Here is a 23,877-nt window from a genome sequence, read left to right as displayed (position 1 = left end):
GGGAACAAGAAGGGAGCACATAGGTTCAGACCCCTAGGGAAGTTCCCAGAAGTTACCCTACAACCCTGTTGCTTATCCAATTAGCCAGAATTTAGTCACATAGCTCTAACAGAAGCTGGGAAATGTAGTCTTTATTCTACGAGAGCAGACAGACAGCAAAAAAAGGATATGGGGGGACAACCAGCAATTTCTGCCACAGATTATCCCTTCCACCTATGCAAATGCATCCTTCTTACCACACAGGGGAGTTGTTCACCCCTCCAGAAGGGAGACACCCCCAAATACTTATCCCTTTACTGCAGTCAGCTCAAATTGGGAGACTAGTGGGTGAGTACATAGTTCTCCTCATCAGGAACAAATGTATCTCCTTGTTGTCCAGCAAATCAAAAATTAAAAGATGTTATCTGCTCCAATACACTCACTATAAGATGGAGGTGTAGGAACAGAATAATCACAGTTCAAAAATAGAACCAAATGGAAATTCCATATTGTCATTGCTTATCAAATACCACTCTGCAGGGATTTCAAGGTCTCTCTACTCTGGCAGTAGATGAATTCCTTGGTTAGCTTATGGAGCAGCCCCTGATGCTGCTCTTTGGGAAGAATTCCTTGTCCATTCTTCCCAGGAAGGTTCTTCATTTTCTATTATTCTCCCAGGCCACAATTGGGGCTGTGCAGCTTTCAAAGTTCACTGCAGTTGATTAGGGTGATCATACACAGCAGTTTGTCTAGAATAGTACCTGTTTACACCTGTTATCAGTGTAATTATTAAAGCTCCCCTTTCTCTCTCAAAAGTACTCTGATTTGGATAATAAGGTACGTAATCACTCCATCCTTGAATTCAATTCATAAGGAATTGAATTCGGCCAACCACGTGAGCTTGGAAGAGGACACCAAGTCTCAGATGAGATTACAGCCCCAGATAGCACCTTGATTTCAGCCAAGTGAGACCCAGAACAGAGGACTCAGCTAACATGTGCCTGGACTCCTGACCCACAGAAACTATGAGATAATGAACTTGCATTGTTTTTAGATGCTAACTTTGGGATAATCGGTTAAACAACAACAGAAAACTAATATGCCTTCTGCAACAACGGGCTTGGGTAGGAAGGCAATACCCTTATTCTCATCTCTGCCTTCAACCTTATGTCCAGTTGATGTTCACTTAGGATCTGCAGTCTATAAATTACAAGTGAGAGAATGAATGATCCTGACAGTTAGGTTCAGTGGATTTAGGAACATTTTTTGATTCCTAACTAGTACAGGCAATTGTTGCAATATTGGATATTGCAAGAAATTCAACCGGGCTCTCCTTAAGCATCCCAGACGTGGGAGGAAGGATTTTCAGCTATTAATCACTTCCTTACACCTTCCATCTCAGCTTGTGGATTAGCTATGTTCAGCCTGAGGGCACAGGTCACCATTCTGAATCTTCCCTGTCATCTTTCCTATTATTAAAGCCATGTTATTACACTTTCCAACATATTAGAGGCAAGAATTTCAATGTTTTGTCATGGCCTAACAAAGGTCACCAGCTTTTCAGCCTGCAATATCTGTGCCCTACTGAATTCCCCTAGCCAGTGGAGCAATACTCCCTTCCTCAAGGGGATTATATATTTTTGATTGTCACAAGGATTAGGAGGTGTCATTGGCATTTGGTGCCTGGGGGCAGAGGTGATAAATGCACCCGAGTGCAATCTGCACATTGTATTGTATTCAAATGTTGATGTACATTGCCTTTAGCCAATGCCACATTTTGGGTTGTTACTTGTAGGACCCCACTTCTGGTACCAAATTCTGTGCAGGATGCGAGGCAGAAGTGAGTGATTAAAAAGATGCTCAAAACGGCAATAGCTTAAACAAGATACAAGTTTATTTATTTCTCAATAAAAGTCCAATTAGGCAGTCCAAGACTGGTAAGTGACTCAGGCTTCATAGGATCTCCTTTTCAACTTGCTACTGGACTCATTTATTGTGTTGTAGGTGCTCATTAGACATTAGGAAAATTAACCATTTGTCAAAGAGGTTGCAAGTATGTTTTCTCCTGTGAGTGGTTTGTCTTGACTTTGCTCAGAGCATTTTAAGCCATATAGAAAATCTTGATCTTTATGAAGTCAAATACATTAATTTTTATTGTATGGATTCTGAGGGTTTTGTCTTGGAAAGGTCTTCTAATACTCCATATTCTGAAATTATTTAAACACTGTTACCATTTCTTCAAAAGCTTTTATGATAATTTATACCATTAAATCTTTGATCCAATTTTAACTTGGTGTAAGATGTGAGGCATGTATCCAATTTAACAATTTTTTTTTTTTTCCCCAGCTGGTTACCGTGTTGTCCTAACACCATTTACAGAGTAATTCACCTTTACCCTAGTGATCTGAGATGCTGCCTTTATAATCAGGACTGGCTCTAAAATGTTTTACTGAGTGGATTACCTGTTTCTCTCCTTTAACATGTTAATGTAGTGAGCTACATTACTAGATGTGCTAACAAAGAACAATCACTGGTTCCAGTGATAAATCCTACTTGGTCATAACAGCATATGCTTTGGTTATTACTGTGATAAGGAATTTTGCTTTTAACTTTACAGGGAAGTTTCATCAACAGTTTTCTTTTTTTGGTGCTTTTCTTATTTAAGGTTATGCCGGGCTCATAAAGTAGATTTCCATCTTTTTCTGCCATCTAGAATAATGTCTACAACATAGAAATGATCTGTATATGGAAAGTTTGATAAAATTCACTATAACACAATACGGGTCTAATGGCTTTTTAAAGAGGTATTAGTAAACACCCTATTCCAATTTTTCTATGGTTATGATCTTTGCCATTTTACTACCTTCACCTGAGTCAATTTTTGTATGTATTTCCTTTTATATAGAGTTCCAAATATTGGCATAAGTTGTATAGAATTTTAAGTTACAAAATATATCAGACATTAAAAAAATTGAGAATGTTGTAATGAACACCTGTATGCCTATCACCCGGGTTAATAAACAAATTCTCAGATACAACTGAATCCCTCTATACTGTTCCCCAATCCCATACCTTATGTTCCTCCCCACATATACACTAACCTGATTTGGTTTTTTACTCCATTGCATGTTTTATACATTAGCTGTACATAAAACAATAAAATATATATTGTTTTAGAGGTTTTTAAACTTAGACTCGAAGCTGTACTTATCTTTCTGCAACTTGCTTTTCTCTCAACATTTATAGGACATTGCTGTATGACACTCCGGCTCATGAGTTTCTAAAAGCTGTACACTACCCCAATGTTAACAAATCATAGTATCTGCATTCTCCGTTGCTGCATATTCAGACTGGCTTAAGGTTTTGCCAATAGAAGTCTCTGGCATTTCCTTTCTATTTTTCTTTCTTTTTTTTTTTTCCCCCTTTTTCTCCCCAAAGCCCCAGTAGAGAGTTGTACACCATAGATGCACATCCTTCTAGTTGCTGTACGTGGGACGCGGCCTCAGCATGGCCGGAGAAGCAGTGCATCGGGGCGCGCCTGGGATCCGAACCCGGGCCGCCAGTAGCTGAGCGCGTGCACTTAAACGCTAAGCCATGGGGCCAGCCCTCTATTTTTCTTTCTTCTTCGTAAAGCCCCAAAATAAGAGGAAAATGAGTGCGCATGAGCAGGATTTTCTTTTCCATTTTTTTAAAAAAAATTTTGCTTTTTCCTCATTTGAGATACTTTGTGTCCTGGAATACTGATCTCCTATATTTTCCTGTACATTCTAAAAGTAACGAAGTCTTCCCTAAGTGTCTGACTTATACCTAAGAGATCTGCAGCTCCTTGGTATTTCTCTTGTGCATTCTTTTGGGAAACAAGAGGCAAGCCCTCATTTTCAGGTAGAAGTCTGGAAGAGATCTGCATCAGTGTTCAGATTCTGCTAAGTTAGCAGCACAAAACTTGAAGCCAAAGAGGAAGGCAGTGATTTTTACTGTTTAGTCAATAAGACATTTAGGGGTACCCTTTCAGTAAGAGAACTCCTTGGATATTTGTTTGGTTTAAGAGCTGGTCATTTTACAAGTTTCCCCAAGAAATCATCCTCTAAGACATACCAATCAACTTTTGTTCCTTAATAGTCTTATATAAATGACAGCTTTGACTTCATGTAGTGAAGATGTATTATTAGAATGAGTGGCTGATTTGACATCTGTGATGCGTGTGCTCTCTAGTCAGTTTGCATGAAAAGATGTTAGCTCTCTAATACAGTCACACTACAAAAGAATGAAAATTGATAGCTTTTGACACTATATGTTAAAACTAACATTAAACTACTAGCACAATTTTATTAGATTATAACCAAAGCTAGAGATAAAAATGTTTTAGTATCTTATTAGCCATATTCTAGTTTTGTAAGAACACTTATTTTTAGTTTTACCCTTCACATTTATTTCATTTTGTAGTATGACGTGTGTACCAAAAAAAGTCAGATTTAGTTTTCAACTGTATAACGCTATTTGACCCGTGGCATATCAGAAGGAGCTATACTAGAAACCTGTATTATCTATATTTTGATGCTTCAAAATAGAGGATTTCCTGCCTACCAGTTACATGCATACTTACAAAAAATATTAGTGCGCCAAAGTAGAGTTTAAACTCATCCTTTCCAGGAAAACTTTCTCAGCTTGAAATCCCTTTAAAAGCTACCTTAGGTAAGTTAGGCTTGAAGCTTATCTTGTAAACGGTCTTAACGCATTTTTTATGTGTTATATGTAGCAAACCTTCCTAAACAGCCTCAAGGTGTACCAAGATACTGATCCCCTCAATCCTCAGGGGCAGTGGGCAAGCAGCCCCATCCACTTCGCCCAGAATGCCTTACAAATACCATCCTTTTCTATATATGTTGTGATGTGAAAAAGTTTGGAAAACATTGCTAAAGTCTCATGACTACTCTTAGACTCCTTTAAGAAAGTTTTATATTTTCGTGACTCCACAATGCCTAGAATAGTCCTCTGCACACAGTGTGATTAATCTTGAGTGACCTGACATTCATTTCTAATACCAAGTAGATCTTAAAAGTTTAACTGGTTATTTTAATTTTAATTGGTGAATATCTTGCATATTTTCCAATAGCCAGCACTACTGGCCAATCCTACAATAAAGCTTTTGCATAATACTCAGAATGTCGAATTTGAAGATGCCTATACAAAGAATCTTGCCTTGTAAAAGTTTTCCATTTCAGGGCCAAAAATACTACAATTTAGGAATACCAAGTACATCTCGATTCTGCTCTTAAATAATCTACTATAGAGAAGTGAACAGAAATACACATCTTTCTTAGGATGTTCCATAATGTGCGTGCATTACAGAACACCTGTGTTAACTGCTGGCAAAATATGCCTTTATATTTTATACCCACTAGCTAGTAAAGGCACAAACTGATGATCAGTATGGAAGATCATTCCAAAGGATCCTGCATTATTCCAAGCTGTTGGTGTGATTAAAAGTCAAAAATGATTTACCCACAGAAAGGGCCGCCCAAATACTATAGTATTATCTATAGCTGTCCTTAATTACTTTCCTAAGAATTTCACTTTTCAAGCACAATTTGTATGGAACTAGAATTTCCAGGACACCTTTTTTTAAGGCTCCTCTTCCCATTTTAGTTTCCAAAACCTCAAATGAGGAAAAGCCTCATGAATATCTGTATCACATATTTATCTAACTCATACAAATGTATAATAAATGTATATCCAAGCATAGTCTGGATAAACAGCACTTGTGTCAGAACACTTACTTGTACTGTAATTCTTGATTTCAATGTTCACAACAACCCCAGGCTTCACAGTTGCCTGAAATCCTCTCCTCTCCTACCTCAGCCAGTCACTTCCTTGGTCAAACTTGTCATGACTAATAAGCATAATTCCTCAAAATCTCAGTTTTAAGCACATCACTCTAACCACCACTTCCTACATTTCCTTCCGTTCTCCAACTCTAAACATACACATAATCCACTGATTGTGCTACCTCCTCACTGTTCCTCCCCTCCCGTCCTCACCTCCCCCTTACCTAGCTTAAGCACCACAGACTATCATTACAACCTTGCCTCCTCTTCATGTGGTCAGTCAGACTCTCTTGGCAATAGCACAACCTTGGTTCAATTTGACTCATCTACTCTATGCCTGCACCCATGCAGCTTGACATGGCTGAAGAAAAACAGAGCCATACTCACTGGTCTCACTTTAAACTCATTATCACTAACCTTGAGTAGTCCTTTTGTTTCCCAGGTCCATTCACCTCCCCTTCATCTAGCCAGAGCGCTCCTCTACCTCCTATCTCCAGTCTCTAACTGCTACATGATATTTTCCCCTTGAAATCTAAAACCGAGCTCCTGACCAGCCCTACCCACCCAACCTGAATGTTCCCCAATTTCTCAACTCCAAGATGTCTTCGACACTTCTCTCTTTATCACACATTCCACAACCAAATCTTCTGACAAATCTTGTCGATTTTACCTTTAACATATGTCCAGAACTTACCACCTCTACAGCCTACAGCTACCACCTCAGGCCAAGCCAGCATTCTCTCTCAGCTAGATTACTGCAGTAGCCTTCTAATTGTTCTCCCTAATTTTGCCCTTGCCTCCACACTTCAGCCCATTCAACACAGCAGACATTAAGATTCCTATTAAAACTATATCTGAGCTTTAGAATAACTTTGTTTCCATTCTTCTTCCACTTTAATAAAATGCTCTTCTTAGACGATGAAAGACTAGTCTATTGTACAAGCATTATTCCAGACTGTGTTCTAAATTATTTTGATAAATATTACCTTTCACATGCACCTCATCTTAAAAACAATTGCACGTATTTTCAAGAAAGTATCCTAGGCCATAAAACGGAGCCAAAGTCACTGACCTTCCGGGGATACAAACACAGATAGCCCAATTGATACAACTGAACTAATCAATTAAAGATTCATCCAGTATTTAGTTCAGAATCATCAGCAGATTTTTTAAAATGTCTTTTAAAAAAGGGAATAATTAACATTGCCAATTCATTTTCTTCAGGAATCCCAATACGGCAAAACTTGCATCTTAAAACTAGAGAAAACCATTTAACCAAAAATGTCTTAACTTCATATTATATTCTCAATGCTTTCAAAGCCTAACAGTGGTTTTTAAAAAGAAATTAAATGACATGCTTTCATTGAGAGGATTTTTAAAATCTATACAATTCAAGCTAAAGAAATATTTTATTGTACATAATAAAAGTGGTGTTTTTAAAAAAACATTTCCAGGCCCAGACATCTGCAGGAGTATGTGAGGAAAGGATTCCACTGGAGTATAATAGCAATACTCGATTGAATTAAACCATAAATCCACCCCACTCCCTATAGTAAATACTAACATTCACCACAGGCTTGAAATTCCTGTAGCATCAGTAAATGTATTTTTTAAAATATTACAAACATGCTTACGATGCATAGGCAGATGGAAAAATTTAGACTGTAACTGCACACCATATGTACTCCCAGCTTTTCTAACTTACAACCAGTTAAGAATTACAATATCCAAACAAAGTATTTTAAAATAGTATACGACTCACTGGTAAGCGATTTTCTACTCAAATAAATAGGAAACTTTTCATTTTAATGTCACATTGAATTTCAGTCATTTTCAATCCAAGAAAAAAAATAAACTGAGACATGGTCATGAGTTCAGGATTATATATATTACAATTTGCCTTGTTATAATACATTTGTGGCTTTATGATAAAAATAACCCAGGGACATATGGAATTCAAGCTAATTTGCGTAACTGTCACAAGAAAAAAGCATTAAATGCATTTCTGAAATAAGTATTTTCATTTAATTTCAGAATCTCAAAACAGCATTAGACCTTGGCTTTGTTTAAAAAAAGTTTAGTTAAACACTAAGCTAGCTAAATAACCTTCTTGAAAGGTTTAAACACAATTCATATAGAAAATGCTTTCCCTCTAATCTCAATCTTACATAAATGGAAGAGGTGAGGGGGAAAAGGTAGACAATTTCTTTAGCAGCATATATGGCTAAATCCATCAACCACCTTAAACTAGAATGTCCATTATTGACCCCATTAAAAAGAACTGGGCAAATATCAAAAGTTACCCACTTCATAAACCAAAAAACAATTTTAGGGTTACGATAAGTAAAATATTTTTGAAACACTTCAAAAACTTTTAACATTAAACTCGAGGAATCATCTCTTCATTGTAAGAAAGAAAGGAATAACAGAAAGTAAAAGACATTTAAACTAAACTGATTTTCAATCCTCTTTGAACAAAAGAAATGAAAAATAATGGTTGATTAGCTAAGCTTTGTGCTCTAACCAAACTAATTAATTACAGTGATTTTAAATGGCAACAGCCCATCTGACTGGGTAGCTTGACAGTTCTGAATACTTTTGTAATGATTTTTTTTTAAAACGCAAAGACACTAAAATGATCCGGTCATGCAATGTTCATCTTATGCATTCTGCATCTCTTTGCCAATCTTGTAGCTAAGGATCTTGTTCCAATCAATCTTAGTGCGTGTAACTGGCAACTGTCGACGTAAGGCTTTAAAAGTAGTGTCCGACATTGTCTGATAATTCTCACTGATGGCAGTCTATAAAAAACAGTAGTTAAAAGTTTAAAAGACATAAAAGGAACAGAACAATTCATAAAACACACAGATGTTTTAGGAAAAACCTTTATTTAAGCAGCCTATTTCACTGCTTTTAAAAAGTCAAATAAAAACCCCAATATGATGTTAAAAACTATTTAAAAGCAGCTAAAAGAAAAGGCTTATACCCATTTTGAATAACTAAATTTAATGAAATGAAATTGTAAATTAGATTTAATATTTGTATGTCCTCATTTTGGATCTATTTTAATTTCACTCAAAGCAATTTTATAAATTACTATTTGAAGGAGTGGAAACGTGTCCAATCCACAAATGAAATGCTTCCGTTCAACAGTGTGGTTTAGAAGCTGACAAATAATGTAAAAAGTGAGTACAAAATGAAATATGATCTAAGCAGATGACACATCATCCAAATGCTTCAGGAAACACCTCCTAAAATAAAATTTCCAATCAGAAACAAAATAATCATTTAAAATCTTGGCATATTTTGATCAACACTCAGAAATTACAGTTGGCTAAAACTGAGTTTTGGCTACACTTTCACAAATTTACCCTTGAACTAAAAACAAACACGCAAACAGACAAAAAACACACAAAAAAGACTATATCTTATTACAGTGAAACAATGAAAAAATTCAGGCTTATGACTGCATTAAAATTTGTGTCGTTACTTATAAGCAAATATAGATTGTATAATGTTTGAAAATCATACCTGGTATTCATTTTCTGCAGCTTCTACAATCTTTATAAATTCTTTTGCTGTTTGTACCTCATTCTGAATGAAGAACAGAAACAAAAGTAAATAAAATAATAATTTAAAACTACACCACTATTTTTTTAAATAGGTATGTCAATATATGTATGGTTAATGATTTGTTATAATTTAATAAATAACAGATGGAAATTACGACAAACAGAAAATACTCTAAGATCAATTATTCTATATCCAAGGGGAACTAGGCAAAAGTATTTTAAAAGTCTACAGAATGAGCCTGGTCTCAGTGTTTTACTGGTTAAGGAAAGTGTAATCTTAATAGTACACATTGAGGAAACATCCAATTACAACACAACACACATTCCAATAGACAATCTTTACAGGTAAGAAGTTAGTCATAGCTTTCTAATTAATGACTATATCTAAATATTGTTAAATATTTACTGAACAATATTTACCACCATAATGATACATTAAAGAAAGATTACCAATTAGGAAAAACATTTTAAAGTTTAAGGTAAATTTACTGTAGTGTTTAAATATTTTCTGGAAAAATTTTAACATTCCAATATAAGGATTTCTTTGCTTTTTTCCTAACAGTAAAGTTAATGAAAATCTAGACTTTTTTTATAAAACAGTGTTAATGTAAATTCTCTAACTTGTTGTTAGTGCTGTCAAGTCTATTCCGACTCTTAGCGACCCTGTATACAGCAGAGCAGAATCCTGCCCCGTTTTTTTGCACCATCCTCTCATCTTCCAGCACTGTATCAGACAAGGCTCTGCTGCTATTCATAAGGTTTTCATGGCCAATTTTTTTCAGAAGTGGGTGGCCAGGTCCTTCTTCCTAGTCTGTCTTAGTCTGGGAGCTCTGCTGAAACCTGTCCACCATGGGTGACTCTGCTGAAATCTGAAATACCAGTGGCATAGCTACCAGCATCACAGCAGCCCAGAGCTCCCACAGTATGGTAACTGACAGATGAGTGGTGTGGTTCCCTGACCGGGTAACAAACCCAGGCCGTGGTGAGAGTGCAGAATCTTAACTAGACCACCAAAATTCTCTAATACCGTACTTTGTATATATTATTTATATATATTTACACATATATATTTATATTTCTAACATGGGTGCATTTTTTCTCTGTCCAAAAACAATAAAACAACAATAAAAACTCTGTAAGATAAAGTCAAAAATGCATTCCTAAAAAGCTTGCACAAAATGGCATATTCAAGTTTAATTACTATGACCATCTCTCACACCTCCACAGTATATAATTTTGTAGACAAATCTTTCTTTAGAAGAATCTTTGCTCAGTGTCAAACTCCCCAAAGAAGACAGACCAAGTTAGGTACTGAGTTCCAATTACTACATGCATGCTCATAATATAGAACTATATCAAATACAATGTCTCATGGAAAACCAGACATCAGTAAGTTTCTTTTATGGCAAATTTTGCAAGAAGAGTACCACTTAGCAAAAAAGCAGAAATCACCTAAGTGCTAATGAAAAATTGAAAAAAAACCCCAGCTTTCTTCTCTTCTCAGGTAGCATCTGGCCTAATACATTCTTACATGTTTCTTAATGTTAAATCAAACACTTTCTTAAATTAAAAATGAACTTTTCTTTAATATTTGTGGGTTAGCTAATTTTGTATACTAGCAATTGATGTTTATAACATACTGGTACTTTCAGGCGTACAACACAAATGTTTATGGGAAAATGTCACTGCTAATGTTATATTATTAATATCCTTGGGGTAAAAAAACTCCACAAAGAAATAGTTGTATGCGCAATGAAAACAATGTGTGAAAGAACTCTGCGGGGAAATAAAACCAAGTTCAAAGTTTCTTGCATTTGAAAGCTGAACTTCAGAAAAACTTCACTAAATCATAATCCAAATAGATAGAGGGAAAAAAACACAATCGAGTTTAAAAGATAAGTACAGGAGGGGCCAGCCTCGTGGCGTAGTGGTTAAGTTCGTGTGCTCTGCTTCAGCAGCCCAGGATTTGCGCGTTTGGATCCCAGGCATGGACCTACACACACCTCATCAAGCCATGCTGTGGCAGCGTCCCACATACAAAATAGAGAAGATTGGCACAGATGTTAGCTCAAGGCCAAGCTTCCTCACCAAAAAAAAAAAAAAAAAAAGTTTAGTACAAATTTAAGAGCTAGAACTATAAAATTCTTCAAAGAAAATACTGGAGTAAATCTTCATGACCTTGGGTTACTCAATGGTTTCTATTAATATACCAAAAGCACAAGTAACAAAAGAAAAAATAAACTGGACTGTATCAAAACTAAAATCTTTGGTTCTGCAAATGGTACTATCAAGAAAGTGAAAAGATACACAGAATGGGAGAAAATATCTGCAAGTCCTACATCTGACACAGGACTTACATCCAGAATATATAAGTAACAACTGCAACTCAACAATAAAAACACAAATAACCAATTAAGAAATAGACAAAGGATCTGAATAGACATTTTCCCAAAGAAGATAGACAAATGACCGATAAATACAGAAAAAGATGCTCAATATCATCATCCATCAGGAAAATGTAAATAAAAACCACAATGAGCTACCACTTCATACCGACTAGAATGGCTATAATCAAAAAAACAGACATAAGTTTTGGTGAAGATGCGGGAAACTAGAACCCTCATATACAACTGATGGGAATGTAAAATGGTCCAGCTACTTTGGAATTAGTCTGGCAGTTCTTCAAAAGGTTAAACTTAGAACTACCATATGACCCAGTAATTCCACTGCCATGTGTATATCAAGAAGAAATTAAAACAAATGTCTACACAAAAAATAGAACACGAAGGTTCATAGGAGCAAAAAGTAGAAAACAACACAAATCTCTGTCAACTGATAAACAGATAAATAAAATGTGGTATATGGAATATTATTTGGCAATGAAAAGGAATGAAGTACTGATACATGCTCCAAATGGATGAACCATGAAAATATTATGCTAAGTGAAAAAGCCAGTCACAAAAGACCATACATTGTAGGATTCCATTTGTATAAAATATCCAGGACAGGTAAATCCATAAGGTCAGAAAGTAGATTCATGTTGCCTAGGGCTAAGAGGAGTTTAGGGGAAGGTCTGATGGCAGGGAATAGGAAGTGACTGTTAATGGGTTCAGGGTTTTTGGAGAATGAAAATGTTCTAAATTAGACTGTGGATTGTTGTACAATCCTGTTAATATACTAAAATACATTGAATTTCACACATTAAATAGGCAAATTGAATGGTATGTGAATTACATCTCAATAAAGCTGCTAAAAAGAGTTAGGTACTGATTTCCAATTACTTACCATCTTTAATCTATCTGAAAACACTTTTAATCTGAAGCAGAAATATTACTTAAAATGTTAAAACTGTTCTGGTTATATATCAGTATTAGGTTAAATTTTATTTTGGAATTACTTACAGACACTGTTAAGGAATCCTGTATATCTTTATGACTCACTAGCTGAACATTACCATCTTCATAATAATGAACCTATTAGAAAAAGAAATTACAGAAAGCGTATTATAGGAATCATCAATATCCTCACGGCTTAAGCAATCACATCAATGCAGATGACTACCAATTTCAGCTCTAACCTACACTTCTCTGCTGAGCTCCTGACCGTTCACACTCCAGCAAGACTCCTCCTGGCCCCAGTCAGTGAGAAGACTAGTTAGTAGTTCCCGCAATTACTCAGGCAAGCCCTCCATTGACCTGACTGCTGAACATTTTTATCTCATAGATATTCTAATGGTACCTAAACTCAAGATTTCCAAAATTGAGCTCACAACATTCCCTTTCAAACTCTGCTCCTCTTTTGTGTATTTCTACCAACCATTCAATTCTCAAATTCAAAGACATGAATTTATTCAATAAACATTAACTGAATGATTACTATATATGCCTGCTACTACGGAAGGTTCTAGGGACACACAGTTTTTATAAAGACAGTCCCTGACCTCATATTTCAACACAACATAGCAAGAGCTATGTACAAAGCACATTAGCAATACTCCAGACTCTCTCTCAGACTTAAAAAGAGGACTTCAGAGAAGAGGTAACATTGCATTTGCATTAAACCAAACAAGTATGACAACAACTAAACCAGGAAAGATAAGGCAACTGAGCTTAGAGAAGAGCACACTTTAGAAAGGTTTGGGGGGACTTATGGTTGGAATGTGTGTTGAGGTTGGGGAGAGGAGGGGGTGGCTGGAGAAATATACAGGTAGGGGACAAGTCAACTTTGAGCCTTATATGCCATGCAAATATATCTAGACTATCTAGTAGGTGAGAGTGCACCACTAAAATGGCCTTAAGTAGGCAAGTAACACATCTAGATTTAAATTTTAAAAAATCATTTTTCTTGATGGCAATGTGAAAAGTAGATTAGACGATGGCGAAGAGTCAAGCAATTCAACAAAATAAAGTAACAATTATATGCTAGGCATCATGCTAAGTGCTGAAGACAGAACTGTGAACCAGACAATCTAGGCTCTCAACAAGCTTTGGTCCATCAAGGGCACCATTTTAGAAATTATCCAGGTGAGAGCTACTGAGACCTAACTGAAGGAAAGAATAATGTCAACAACAATGGCTACTATTCATCAAGCACTTATGTCTAGCTATGTTCTAACCATTCTGCCCATATTAACTAATCTTCAAACAATCAAATTAGCTTTTTTTTATTGTTGTTGTTTTCTTTTTTTAGCCAATGAGGAAACAAACAAAAGAGCTTAAATGACTTCCTGATGTCATACAACTAATAACTGGCAGGGCTGGGACTCAAACTCAGGCAGTCTGGTTTCAAAATCCATGCTCTTAACCTCTATTCTCTAGCCCCTAAGGGACAGTCACACCAAGACATAAAAGTAATAGGATTTAATGGGCCGGCCCCGTGGCTTAGTGGTTAAGTGCGTGCGCTCTGCTACTGGCGGCCTGGGTTCAGATCTCAGGCGCGCACCGACGCACTGCTTCTCCGGCCATGCTGAGGCCGCGTCCCACATACAGCAACTAGAAGGATGTGCAACTATGACATACAACTATCTACTGGGGCTTTGGGGGGAAAAAATAAAAATAAATAAAATCTTAAAAAAAAAAAAAGTAATAGGATCTAAGACTAGAAATGTATATTGGAGTCAGATGATCAAGCAGCAGCATCTGATTCACCTTTATTCCTTTATAGCTCTTAGCACAATACCTTTCAAGATAACTGATCAACAAATATATTGAATAAATAAATGAACCAAGATAGAAAAAGATTAGTATTTTCCTTTGACTTAGTAATATTTATATTCCAATAACTGATCTTAGTTATCAAATGTTCTTCTATATAAACATTTGAGCTTACATGAAGAGTCAAAGAATTCAGTTCTACTGGGTTTCACAAAAGAAGCCAAATATGAGAACAGAAGATACTTAAAAGATATATGTATTATGTACATATATTAATATACACATATAATAAATATATTTATACATTTATACACACATATATTAACATTATACTTCACCCAACTCCACTCAATTCAGAAGACAGAACATCACAACTCAAACTCAGAGGATGCTTGGATGAACAAACTGTATGAAGAGCAGACCAAATGGTAGCATCTAATTTTAGCTCTGTTTTTACAACCTGTCAGCTATCCTTGCAGATTTTTGATGATTAGGGAATGAACTGCAAGGTTATCTACAAGATGAAATCAGCACTACTTGTTTTTCCCAATACCTTAAAACAAAGATCTAGAAAAGAAACGGCTACTGTATACTATGAAAATGTAAACTTATGAATTAGCCGTTTCTCTGTTCAGAATCATCTAGAGATCAGTAAACAAATTCTTTTTATCTCATACCTGAATTTTCAAGATGCCAACCACCTGAGTGGCTGAAGGAGCGATTGTAAACTTCCACTCTGACCTCCAACGACCATTCCTTAAAAATAAAAACAGCAGCTGTAAATAAGGTAGGGAAAATAATTTGAATAAATTTTAAGTTCCAGATTTAAATTTAATGCTACAGTATGAGAGAGTGTGGGGGATGAATGCCAGACATTCATTTTTTAATCACTGAAATATTCAAAGGAATCAAACGGTTAAGTTCAGTTATGAGCTACATTTAATTTAATCTTCACCCTACTGATAAGAAAGGACCTATATAATGGATGCAACTTCAGAATTCTAAAGCTAAGACTTAAAATACAGTTCAAAGCTAAATCACATAACCTACTTTTAGAGAAAACTTTTAAGCTACTTCTTCAATAGACTCACCTATGCTTTAATTAAGAATAAACTGAATAAATGTTCAGATTATCAGGGGCTTTCACAAACACAGGCAATGTAGTTTAACATCCACTGAATGATACAAAGTATCAAATAATTTAAAAAGAATGGGCAGTAAACAACATTCTTAAGGAGATTTTGATATCTGGAAAGAGAAAGGCTACAAAGAATTATAAGCATTAGATTTTTTTTCCCTTTTCCAATTTTATGTTTCAAGTTTCCACATAAAAGCCACATCCTCCTCCCACTTCCAATAATGACTTTTAGGATACAAATTAATACACATTCATTGTAGGAAACTGTGACATTACAAACAAGCAACAGGTATGTTATCCATTTTTGTCTCCTAGATAATGAATTTTATCCTATTTTTTTCTGACAGCCTTTTCATAGCAACTCCTTTTCTCTGACTTCTATTTGCTCTTTGCATGCTAAAGACATATTCTGGGGGCCGGCCCAATGGCATAGCGGTTAAGTGCGAGCGCTCTGCTTCGGCGGCCTGGGGTTCGCAGGTTCGGATCCCAGGGCCGCACTGATGCACTGCTTGTCAAGCCATGCTGTGGCGGCGTCCCATATAAAGTAGAGGAGGATGGGCACAGATGTTAACCTAGTGCCTCTCTTCCTCAGCAAAAAGAGGAGGACTGGCATCAGATGTTAGCTCAGGGCTAATCTTCCTCACACACAAAAAATTGATTTTCCTTCAGTGATAATGGATCTGTGTTACTCCAAATGTTCTTGGTTAACCTTATAAACTTGCATTTATTTTTGAAAGGGTTAAGTAGTGGAGCAACCTTGGGCCATGAACCAAACTAGTCCATAGGGCTACTGATAACTGTTACTTTACCAGTTGCGCCACCAACCAAACTGGCTAACAAGTCAAAGACTGACAAACTTTAAAGGTAAATATTATGACCATACTTATTCTGATGACCTTAGCATGTATTAACAAAAAAGGGGGATAAAGTTTTCATTCAATTCTGAACTTATAAAGTCTTGGAGAGCCTCAGAATTTTATAACAAGAGTTATCTCAGAAAAAGTCTTTCTAAGAATAAAAAGGCCCAACAACTATCAAAGGTCCAAGATTAAGAGAGCAAGTCAGTGCTTTGGGTGGCTGGACTTTTATAAGGAATAATCAACTGATCTGTACACAAAATTATAAGGCACGATTGTAACTTGCCTCACTATATAAAACATGTCACTACTTCCTCACACTGGCTAACCAAGCACGAAGCAATCCACATGAAAACATCTACTTCAGAGGCCCCAAAGTTCACACACAAAAAAATCATCATTCTTCACTTCATAATTACCTCTGTCCTCCTCCCTCATTTAAGTCTCATTCAGGAACAACGGCATCTCAGAATGAGCACATGGGCCTGCCAATTGGTCTGCTCACAGGCACACATGTTCCCTTAGGAAGCCGCTTGCTCGTCTCTAAACACTTGACGCTCTCCCACGCTCTTTTCACTGAGAGTCAATGGATTTATTGCTACCTTTAAATGATTAGGCTGATAATGGAGCAGACATCTTTCTTATACCAAAAGGCTGAGGTTTTATATGACGTTTAGATCGCGCTTAATCAATCATACATAAACAAGGTAGAGGCCCAATCAGTAAAGCAAGAACTACAAAGAACATAAACAACGTCAAAATTCCCCAATACACAAAATTTTAACTTACCAAAAGTTTTTTGCTTGGAACTGATGGCTTTCTATGCATGCAATAATAGTTTGCTGTCCATCTATTTTTTTACCATATACCTTATTGGCAAAGAAAACAAACACAAGGGTGAATTTAGCGCCACAGAATGCCCAACTTTAAATATTTATAGAATACTGAAAATAGTATAGCACTTTGGCAAAAACATTTGAAGAATTCCAATATAGTAGCTAGAAAAACAAGTACTCAAATATGTACACCTAATCACAGATTCTAAGGTGGATCACAAAAAAGCTCACACTTTGAATAAAACTAACTGTACTCTAAAATATTCACAAACAGCCTAGATATACTATACTTTTCATTCCAAACACAGGTATGATAATAAGTGTAGATAATTTATTTTTTAAAAGGAACTCCTATTTATTCCCCTCCTTGTTTTTTTTTTCTTTTTTTCCTCCCCAAAGCCCCAGTACGTAGTTGTATATTCTAGCTGTAGGTTCTTCTAGTTCTTTTATGTGAGCCGCCACCAGAGCATGGCAACTGACAGACAAGTGGTGTGGTTCCGCGCCCAGAAACTGAACCCGGGCTGCTGAAGGGGAGTGTGCCAAACTTTAACCACTAGGCCATCAGGGCTGGTTCTATTTATTTATTTTTCCCCCAAAGCCCCAGTAGATAGTTGTATGTCATAGCTGCACATCCTTCTAGTTGCTGTATGTGGGACGCGGCCTCAGCATGGCCGGAGAAGCGGTGCGTCGGTGTGCGCCCAGGATCTGAACTCGGGCCGCCGGTAGCAGAGCGCGCGCACTCAACCGCTAAGCCACGGGGCCAGCCCTAGGGCTGGCTCTAGATAATTTATTTTAAACACACAGATACCAATCTGGCTGTTTCCATGCAAATAAAAACTGGACCTAGATTGTGTTTATTATCTTCGCTTACTTCACAATCTTAAGGGTTGCCATTTCTCTAGTCATTTTAAAAAATATTGGGATAGAGGTGAGAATGTTATTTACTTATAAATGAGAAAGGTCATTAGGAGAATGCCTGTGATGGTATGATGATGTTATTTCACCTCTTGGCTCCTGATTTAAAAGTAATGAACAATTTGTGCCTTTCAATCCCCCAGGAACAAACAAGGACTCTCTACCTCAACCTAACCACCTTATTCTTGAGTTATTCTTTCAAAATAATCCTAATCAACAAGGTTATAATTCAAAGACCTTATAAGATATTTTAGGTTATGTTGCTGTATTTCTCAAATAATTATTAAGAGCTGGATACTTAAGGGGACATATGAATTTCTGTCCTAACCAAGAAACTTCTAAGAGTGAAATGAGGTGTTGTTGGTAATATTAATAGTTATGTTGGGACAGCAGGTATAAACCAGGATGTATGGTCACCTTAAGTTGGAGAGGTAAGCAAAGGCCAGGTCCACAGGGCTTTGAAAGCCACATTCAGAAGCCTGGACCTACTCTAAGTGCAAAGGGAAATCTCTGAAGGATTTCAAGCAGAGGATTTTCATGATCTGATTTGCATTTCAAAAGATCACTGTGGCTCTTGACAAGATCATGGAAGTCCAAACAAACTGTAGGGGACTAAAAGGCCTATCTGGGTACAAACAATTTTATGAAAGAAAAAAAAGGCACTTCTGCTTTCTACCATATTTCACCCTGAAAATATAAAAATAGGTTAAATATATGAAAGATCCACATTAAACAACATAAGAAATTTGATTATAAAACACACGAGGACATGATTCCACTTCCAAATAATTTTATTTGTCCTACGATCTTGTAACTTAATGAAAAGAAGTTTGATCTAAACTTACTGAGGTGAGGCATGAACAGGAGATGAAAGAATCTCATCATGTCATGCTCCTCCAATCAACACATGAGACTTCCTACTTGAATTTAATTCAAGGTACAACCATTTTTCCATATCACATATATATCATAATATATTCACTATTAGAGTTTCTTGGGAAAAAACCCCAAAAAACAGCCAACACTCTTAGAAATATTTACTTCAAGAAAAAAAAGAATGCCAAGCTATAAACTGTCAGTTTTCTAAGTTACTATAAATTTCAGCAGATCATAAAAACATTGTCATATTTACAGAAGACAAAAGAAAAAAGGTCTACATTGAGACTTACAGTGCAGACTCCATTTGGATAATGTTCTTTTACATAAGCTCGAAGAGCAGTTTCTACTGAAGTTCTCCAGGATTCAATTGCATTTTCTGCTTCATACGGTCTTGGATCAGTTGCTTCCTTTCTTAAGTGATCAAATTTGAAAGAGATTCTGTTTTTTGGATCCAAAAACTTTCCATTTCCCAAATCACCATGTTCTGTTATCAATACCTTCAATGAGCCAATGAATTTTGGAAAAAAACGAATTTAAATACTGATTAAAATAGTATTAAAATAGCATTTAAGTACTGATATATATTAATATACATTCACTTAAGCTATTTCCTTAAAACTATAAAATAATTCTACTCCAAGCAACTGGTTTAACTATATGGTACAACTATAACACTTCAAATGAGTAGATTATAAAGACAATGAGGCTACTCTCATCCACCTTAGATAAATGCAACTTATTTTCTCCCAATATAATTTCTAGCTATCTGATGAAAAAAATGCGTCTTCTAATGCACTGCTGGAGTCAGGTTTTTTTTTTTTTTTTTTGAGAACTATAAACAGCTTACTATTTCTGTTATCAGTCTCCTGTTCCTCAAAACTAAGGAACTGGTAATAACCTTCAATGAGAATGGTTACAAGAATGGTTTTAATCCAGTGAGAATCCTCTTCAGTGTGCCCTACATTGCTCCTGGGCCCACAATCTCATCTACTATGAAGTGCCTGATTCTTGTTATTATAAGCTAATCATTGACAGTTGTTTTCAATTGACCTCCAAATTTTTAAAAATGTAATTTATTCATATATGTATATTTAAATTATACTCGCATAAATTTGACATTTGTTCTTTATTTAAAAAATTTCCCTCTTCTTCCTTCTCTTGCAACTCTCCCAATCTTTGACTCCTTACCTATGCCAGGACTTCCCCATCCCTCTGATGTAAATCATGCAAACACAGAACGTATCCTTACAAATTTTTTTCAGTCATATAATCCTACATAGATAAATATACACACATCTATGTATACATACACACAGAGTTTTTTTTTTGCTATTGTTTTACAAGAATGGAATGAAAATGCATATGCACACACAATTTTCTGCATCTGACTTTTTTCAACACCTCATGGAAATCCTTCCAAGTCAACCAGTATACCTCTCACCATTCTTTTTAATGGTTGCATAATATCCCATAATATGGATATAACATAACTTATTCTGCCATTCTGCTACTGATAGATCATCTCTTTATTTCTGGGCTATTTTCTCTTTTGGGGGAAAGATGGGCACATTAAAAATGTTGAAATAAGTATTACTGAACATATATTTTAGCACACTTATGTTTTTATTTTCATTGGATGCCTCCATTTCTCTTGGATAGATTCCCCAGCAGTGTGGACCGTAGGTAAAGGATTTATATATTTTTAATTTTTAATACACAATTAGAATGCTTTCCAAAAAATGGCTGTGACATCCACATTTCTACAAACAATATATGAGATATTTCCCTTCACGTTACTACCATCAGCAGGCATATAGTTCTTTTTTCAGTCTTATGGGTATAAAACATATCTGATAACTTTTATTATATTTCTCTGACTACTGACAGATCTAAGTATCTTTTCATGTTTGCAAGCTATTGTTCTTCTGTGAGCAAATATCCTTTAATATTTTTCATCTGGGTTTTCTTTTTCTTATTAATTTATGAGTCCTTTGTTTAAGGTATTTGTTTCATTCTACAGTTAAAATAATTATTATGTAGCAAAATGTCCATCTTTTCTTTTACAGTTTCTGGGTTTCCAGTCTTACTTGATATGGTCTCCCCTACCCTTACACTGTACATGCAGACTTTCTTCTACAATTTTAGTCACTTCACCAATTTTTAATCCTCCTGAATTTTTTTTCTGTATATTGTATGAGACACAGCTCCAACTTAACTTCCTTCTTGATAGCAATCAGTTGTGCCAATATCTTTTATTACATATCTGTCTAAATTATAACCTTGTCATGTATAAAAATCTTTATGCACTTTGGGACTAAATTCTGGTTCTACATGCTGCTCCACTGATCTATTTGTCTACTCTATACAATGCCACCTGATATAACTTTACATTGGTTGTAAAGCATCTTCTGCTATCTAGTAAGGCAATTCTCTCTCACCATTCTTACTGTTCTTACATTTTTGTTTTTTGCAAGCATGTAATTTTTCATGTAAACTTTAGGAAAATTTTGACCAATTCAATAACTAACAGGATTCTAATCAAATTGCATTAAATTCATATTTTAATTTTTAAATAATTTAATTTTCTATCTCAAAATGGGATGTGGTGTGCCTTTCCATTCAGTTCCTGTTACACGTTTCAACAAGACAATCACCATTTTCTTCACAATCCTATGCCTTTCTTGCTTGGTAAGTTTATTCCCAGGTTAATGTAGAGTTTTACCACTATTTAAAATGGAACTCCTCCCCCTCCAATCATTTCTAGTTTAAAGTACTTACTTGCTGCAACAGAGGAAAGCTAACGAGTTTTGTATACTCACCTTAAATTCAGCCATCTCACAAAATTCTTTTAAGTCTAGTAGGTTTTTTTTATGTGACTTAGGGAGGTTAATTTTAATAGAGTCTATCAGTATTTCTAAATATATAAATCATGTCACCCAAGAATTTTCTAAAAATTCTCATTCTCTTTTCTTATTTTCTACACCTCCATTTATGATAAAGAATAATGGTGATAAGTAGACATACCTGGTTAATTTTCTATTTTAACTAAAATTATTTTAATGTTTGCAGTTTATGATATTTATTATTGGTTTTTGTTAAACAGCCTATTTAAGTTTTCTTCTCTCTCTATTTTACTTAGCATTTTTGTAATGAGAACTAGCTGCTGAATTTTTCAAATCCCTTTTCACTGTCTATTGATATATCTTAAGGTTTTTCTCTTTGATTTGTTGGTTAATAGATAAGACCAATATATCATCTTACATGGAACCATTCTTGCATTCCTGTAATAAATTCTATTTAGTCTTAGCATATTATTCTTCTAATACATTTCTGGATTCTACTTGCTAATAGCTTTTTCAAGTTTTTAAATCTATAGTCATGTAAGATTAGAGTTTGTTTTTGTTTGTTTTATCTTTATTAGGTTTAAGTATTAATATTATGCTAGGTTTGTAAAATGAATTTGGAAGCTATTCAATATTTTTAAAAGATGCATTCCCTGGACCCAGCAAATCTTCTTTTAGGGATTGATTTATCTTAAGAAAACAACAGACTATGTGTCCAGAGGTACAAAGATGTTCAATACAATATTGTTAGAACAGTAAAAAAAAATAAAAAGTAAAAAAATAAAGAAACCAAGATCTCCCAAGACAGAAAGAAAATAAATTTAGGAGATTCATAAAATGAAACACTATATAGCTTTATATATATGTGTATATACACTCATGCATATCTATATATATAAGCTCATGTTTTCCCTTTAGTTTCACTTTCTGTCTAGTCTCTTTTTCTGGCTAGTAACTACAAGACTACATATTACATAATGAATAATATCAAATGCAAGCTTTGATATAATTAGCCACTAAAAACTAATTGTTCCTACTTTTTCTTATATTCTACCTACTAGTTCCTTCATATTTTTTTATATAAATTGTGCTTCATGTAAGCACAATATGAATTAATACAATCACTTTTCAATTATTAGTGACTCTAAACCAAAAAAATAAAAAATAAGAATGTAAGTGACCTTTTGTGGCTTTCCTTAGCTTAGCAATTCTAACTTGCACTTTGGAAAGAAGAGATTTAATAATTACTAAATGCTAAGTTACTCACATGAAGAACTGTAGAATTCCAGAGCAAACAAATTATGATATAAATCTTACTAATATATATTTCTAGATTTTGGATTAATATAGGATTGATTTTTTTTCCTATAAAAAACAAGAAAGTAGATTTAAAGCAATTATTTTCTAAAATCTTAAAAGAATTACATTTGAATATCTCTAAAAGGGACTTTCTGCTAATAGCATTACTGATGTCAACAAAAGAAACTAAGTAGCCCATAAGTGGCTATGATTAAAATGAACACTTTTCTATCTTTAAATACACTACTTCACAATTCTTGCAGGCTACATCAACCATTATAAATGAAATAAAGAACAGCCAGATCTTGTGTTTATATAAAACATACCTGATCTTCATAACCTTCAATTTTTACTGGGGTAAACTGGTCCAAGTTATACTGTGCAAATGCACTAAAAAAGAAAAAGTTCAATTACTTAAAATTAACATCTTTAATGCACTTAAAAATCACAGCCAAACAATTCACTTGTCAATAAAAGTCTCCCGCCCTGCACATGGCAAGTTAAATAAAATTATAATTCTCCATTATTGATGCTATATTAACTATAAATATTATCTAGATATGGCTATTTTAAAAACTGAT

The 23,877-nt window shown here is 35.1% G+C and overlaps 1 protein-coding gene across 1 annotated transcript in view; it reads right to left on the bottom strand.

The window, feature by feature from the left end:
• Positions 1-7,672: 7,672 nt before the first annotated feature.
• Positions 7,673-23,877, bottom strand: part of CAPZA2 (capping actin protein of muscle Z-line subunit alpha 2) — a 51,401-nt gene continuing 35,196 nt past the window's right edge. Inside the window, exons 4-10 of the mRNA XM_058528809.1 lie at positions 23,623-23,686; positions 19,445-19,651; positions 17,314-17,393; positions 15,207-15,285; positions 12,778-12,849; positions 9,336-9,398; positions 7,673-8,605 (exon numbers count right to left, since the gene is read on the bottom strand). Coding sequence (XP_058384792.1) covers positions 8,465-8,605; positions 9,336-9,398; positions 12,778-12,849; positions 15,207-15,285; positions 17,314-17,393; positions 19,445-19,651; positions 23,623-23,686 — 706 coding nt within the window. The 3' untranslated portion in view covers positions 7,673-8,464. The remainder of the gene's footprint in view (positions 8,606-9,335; positions 9,399-12,777; positions 12,850-15,206; positions 15,286-17,313; positions 17,394-19,444; positions 19,652-23,622; positions 23,687-23,877) is intronic.

Source organism: Diceros bicornis, chromosome 3 (assembly GCF_020826845.1).
Source record: "Diceros bicornis minor isolate mBicDic1 chromosome 3, mDicBic1.mat.cur, whole genome shotgun sequence".
Taxonomy (NCBI): Eukaryota; Metazoa; Chordata; class Mammalia; order Perissodactyla; family Rhinocerotidae; genus Diceros; species Diceros bicornis.
This window is presented reverse-complemented; position numbering and strand designations above follow the sequence as displayed.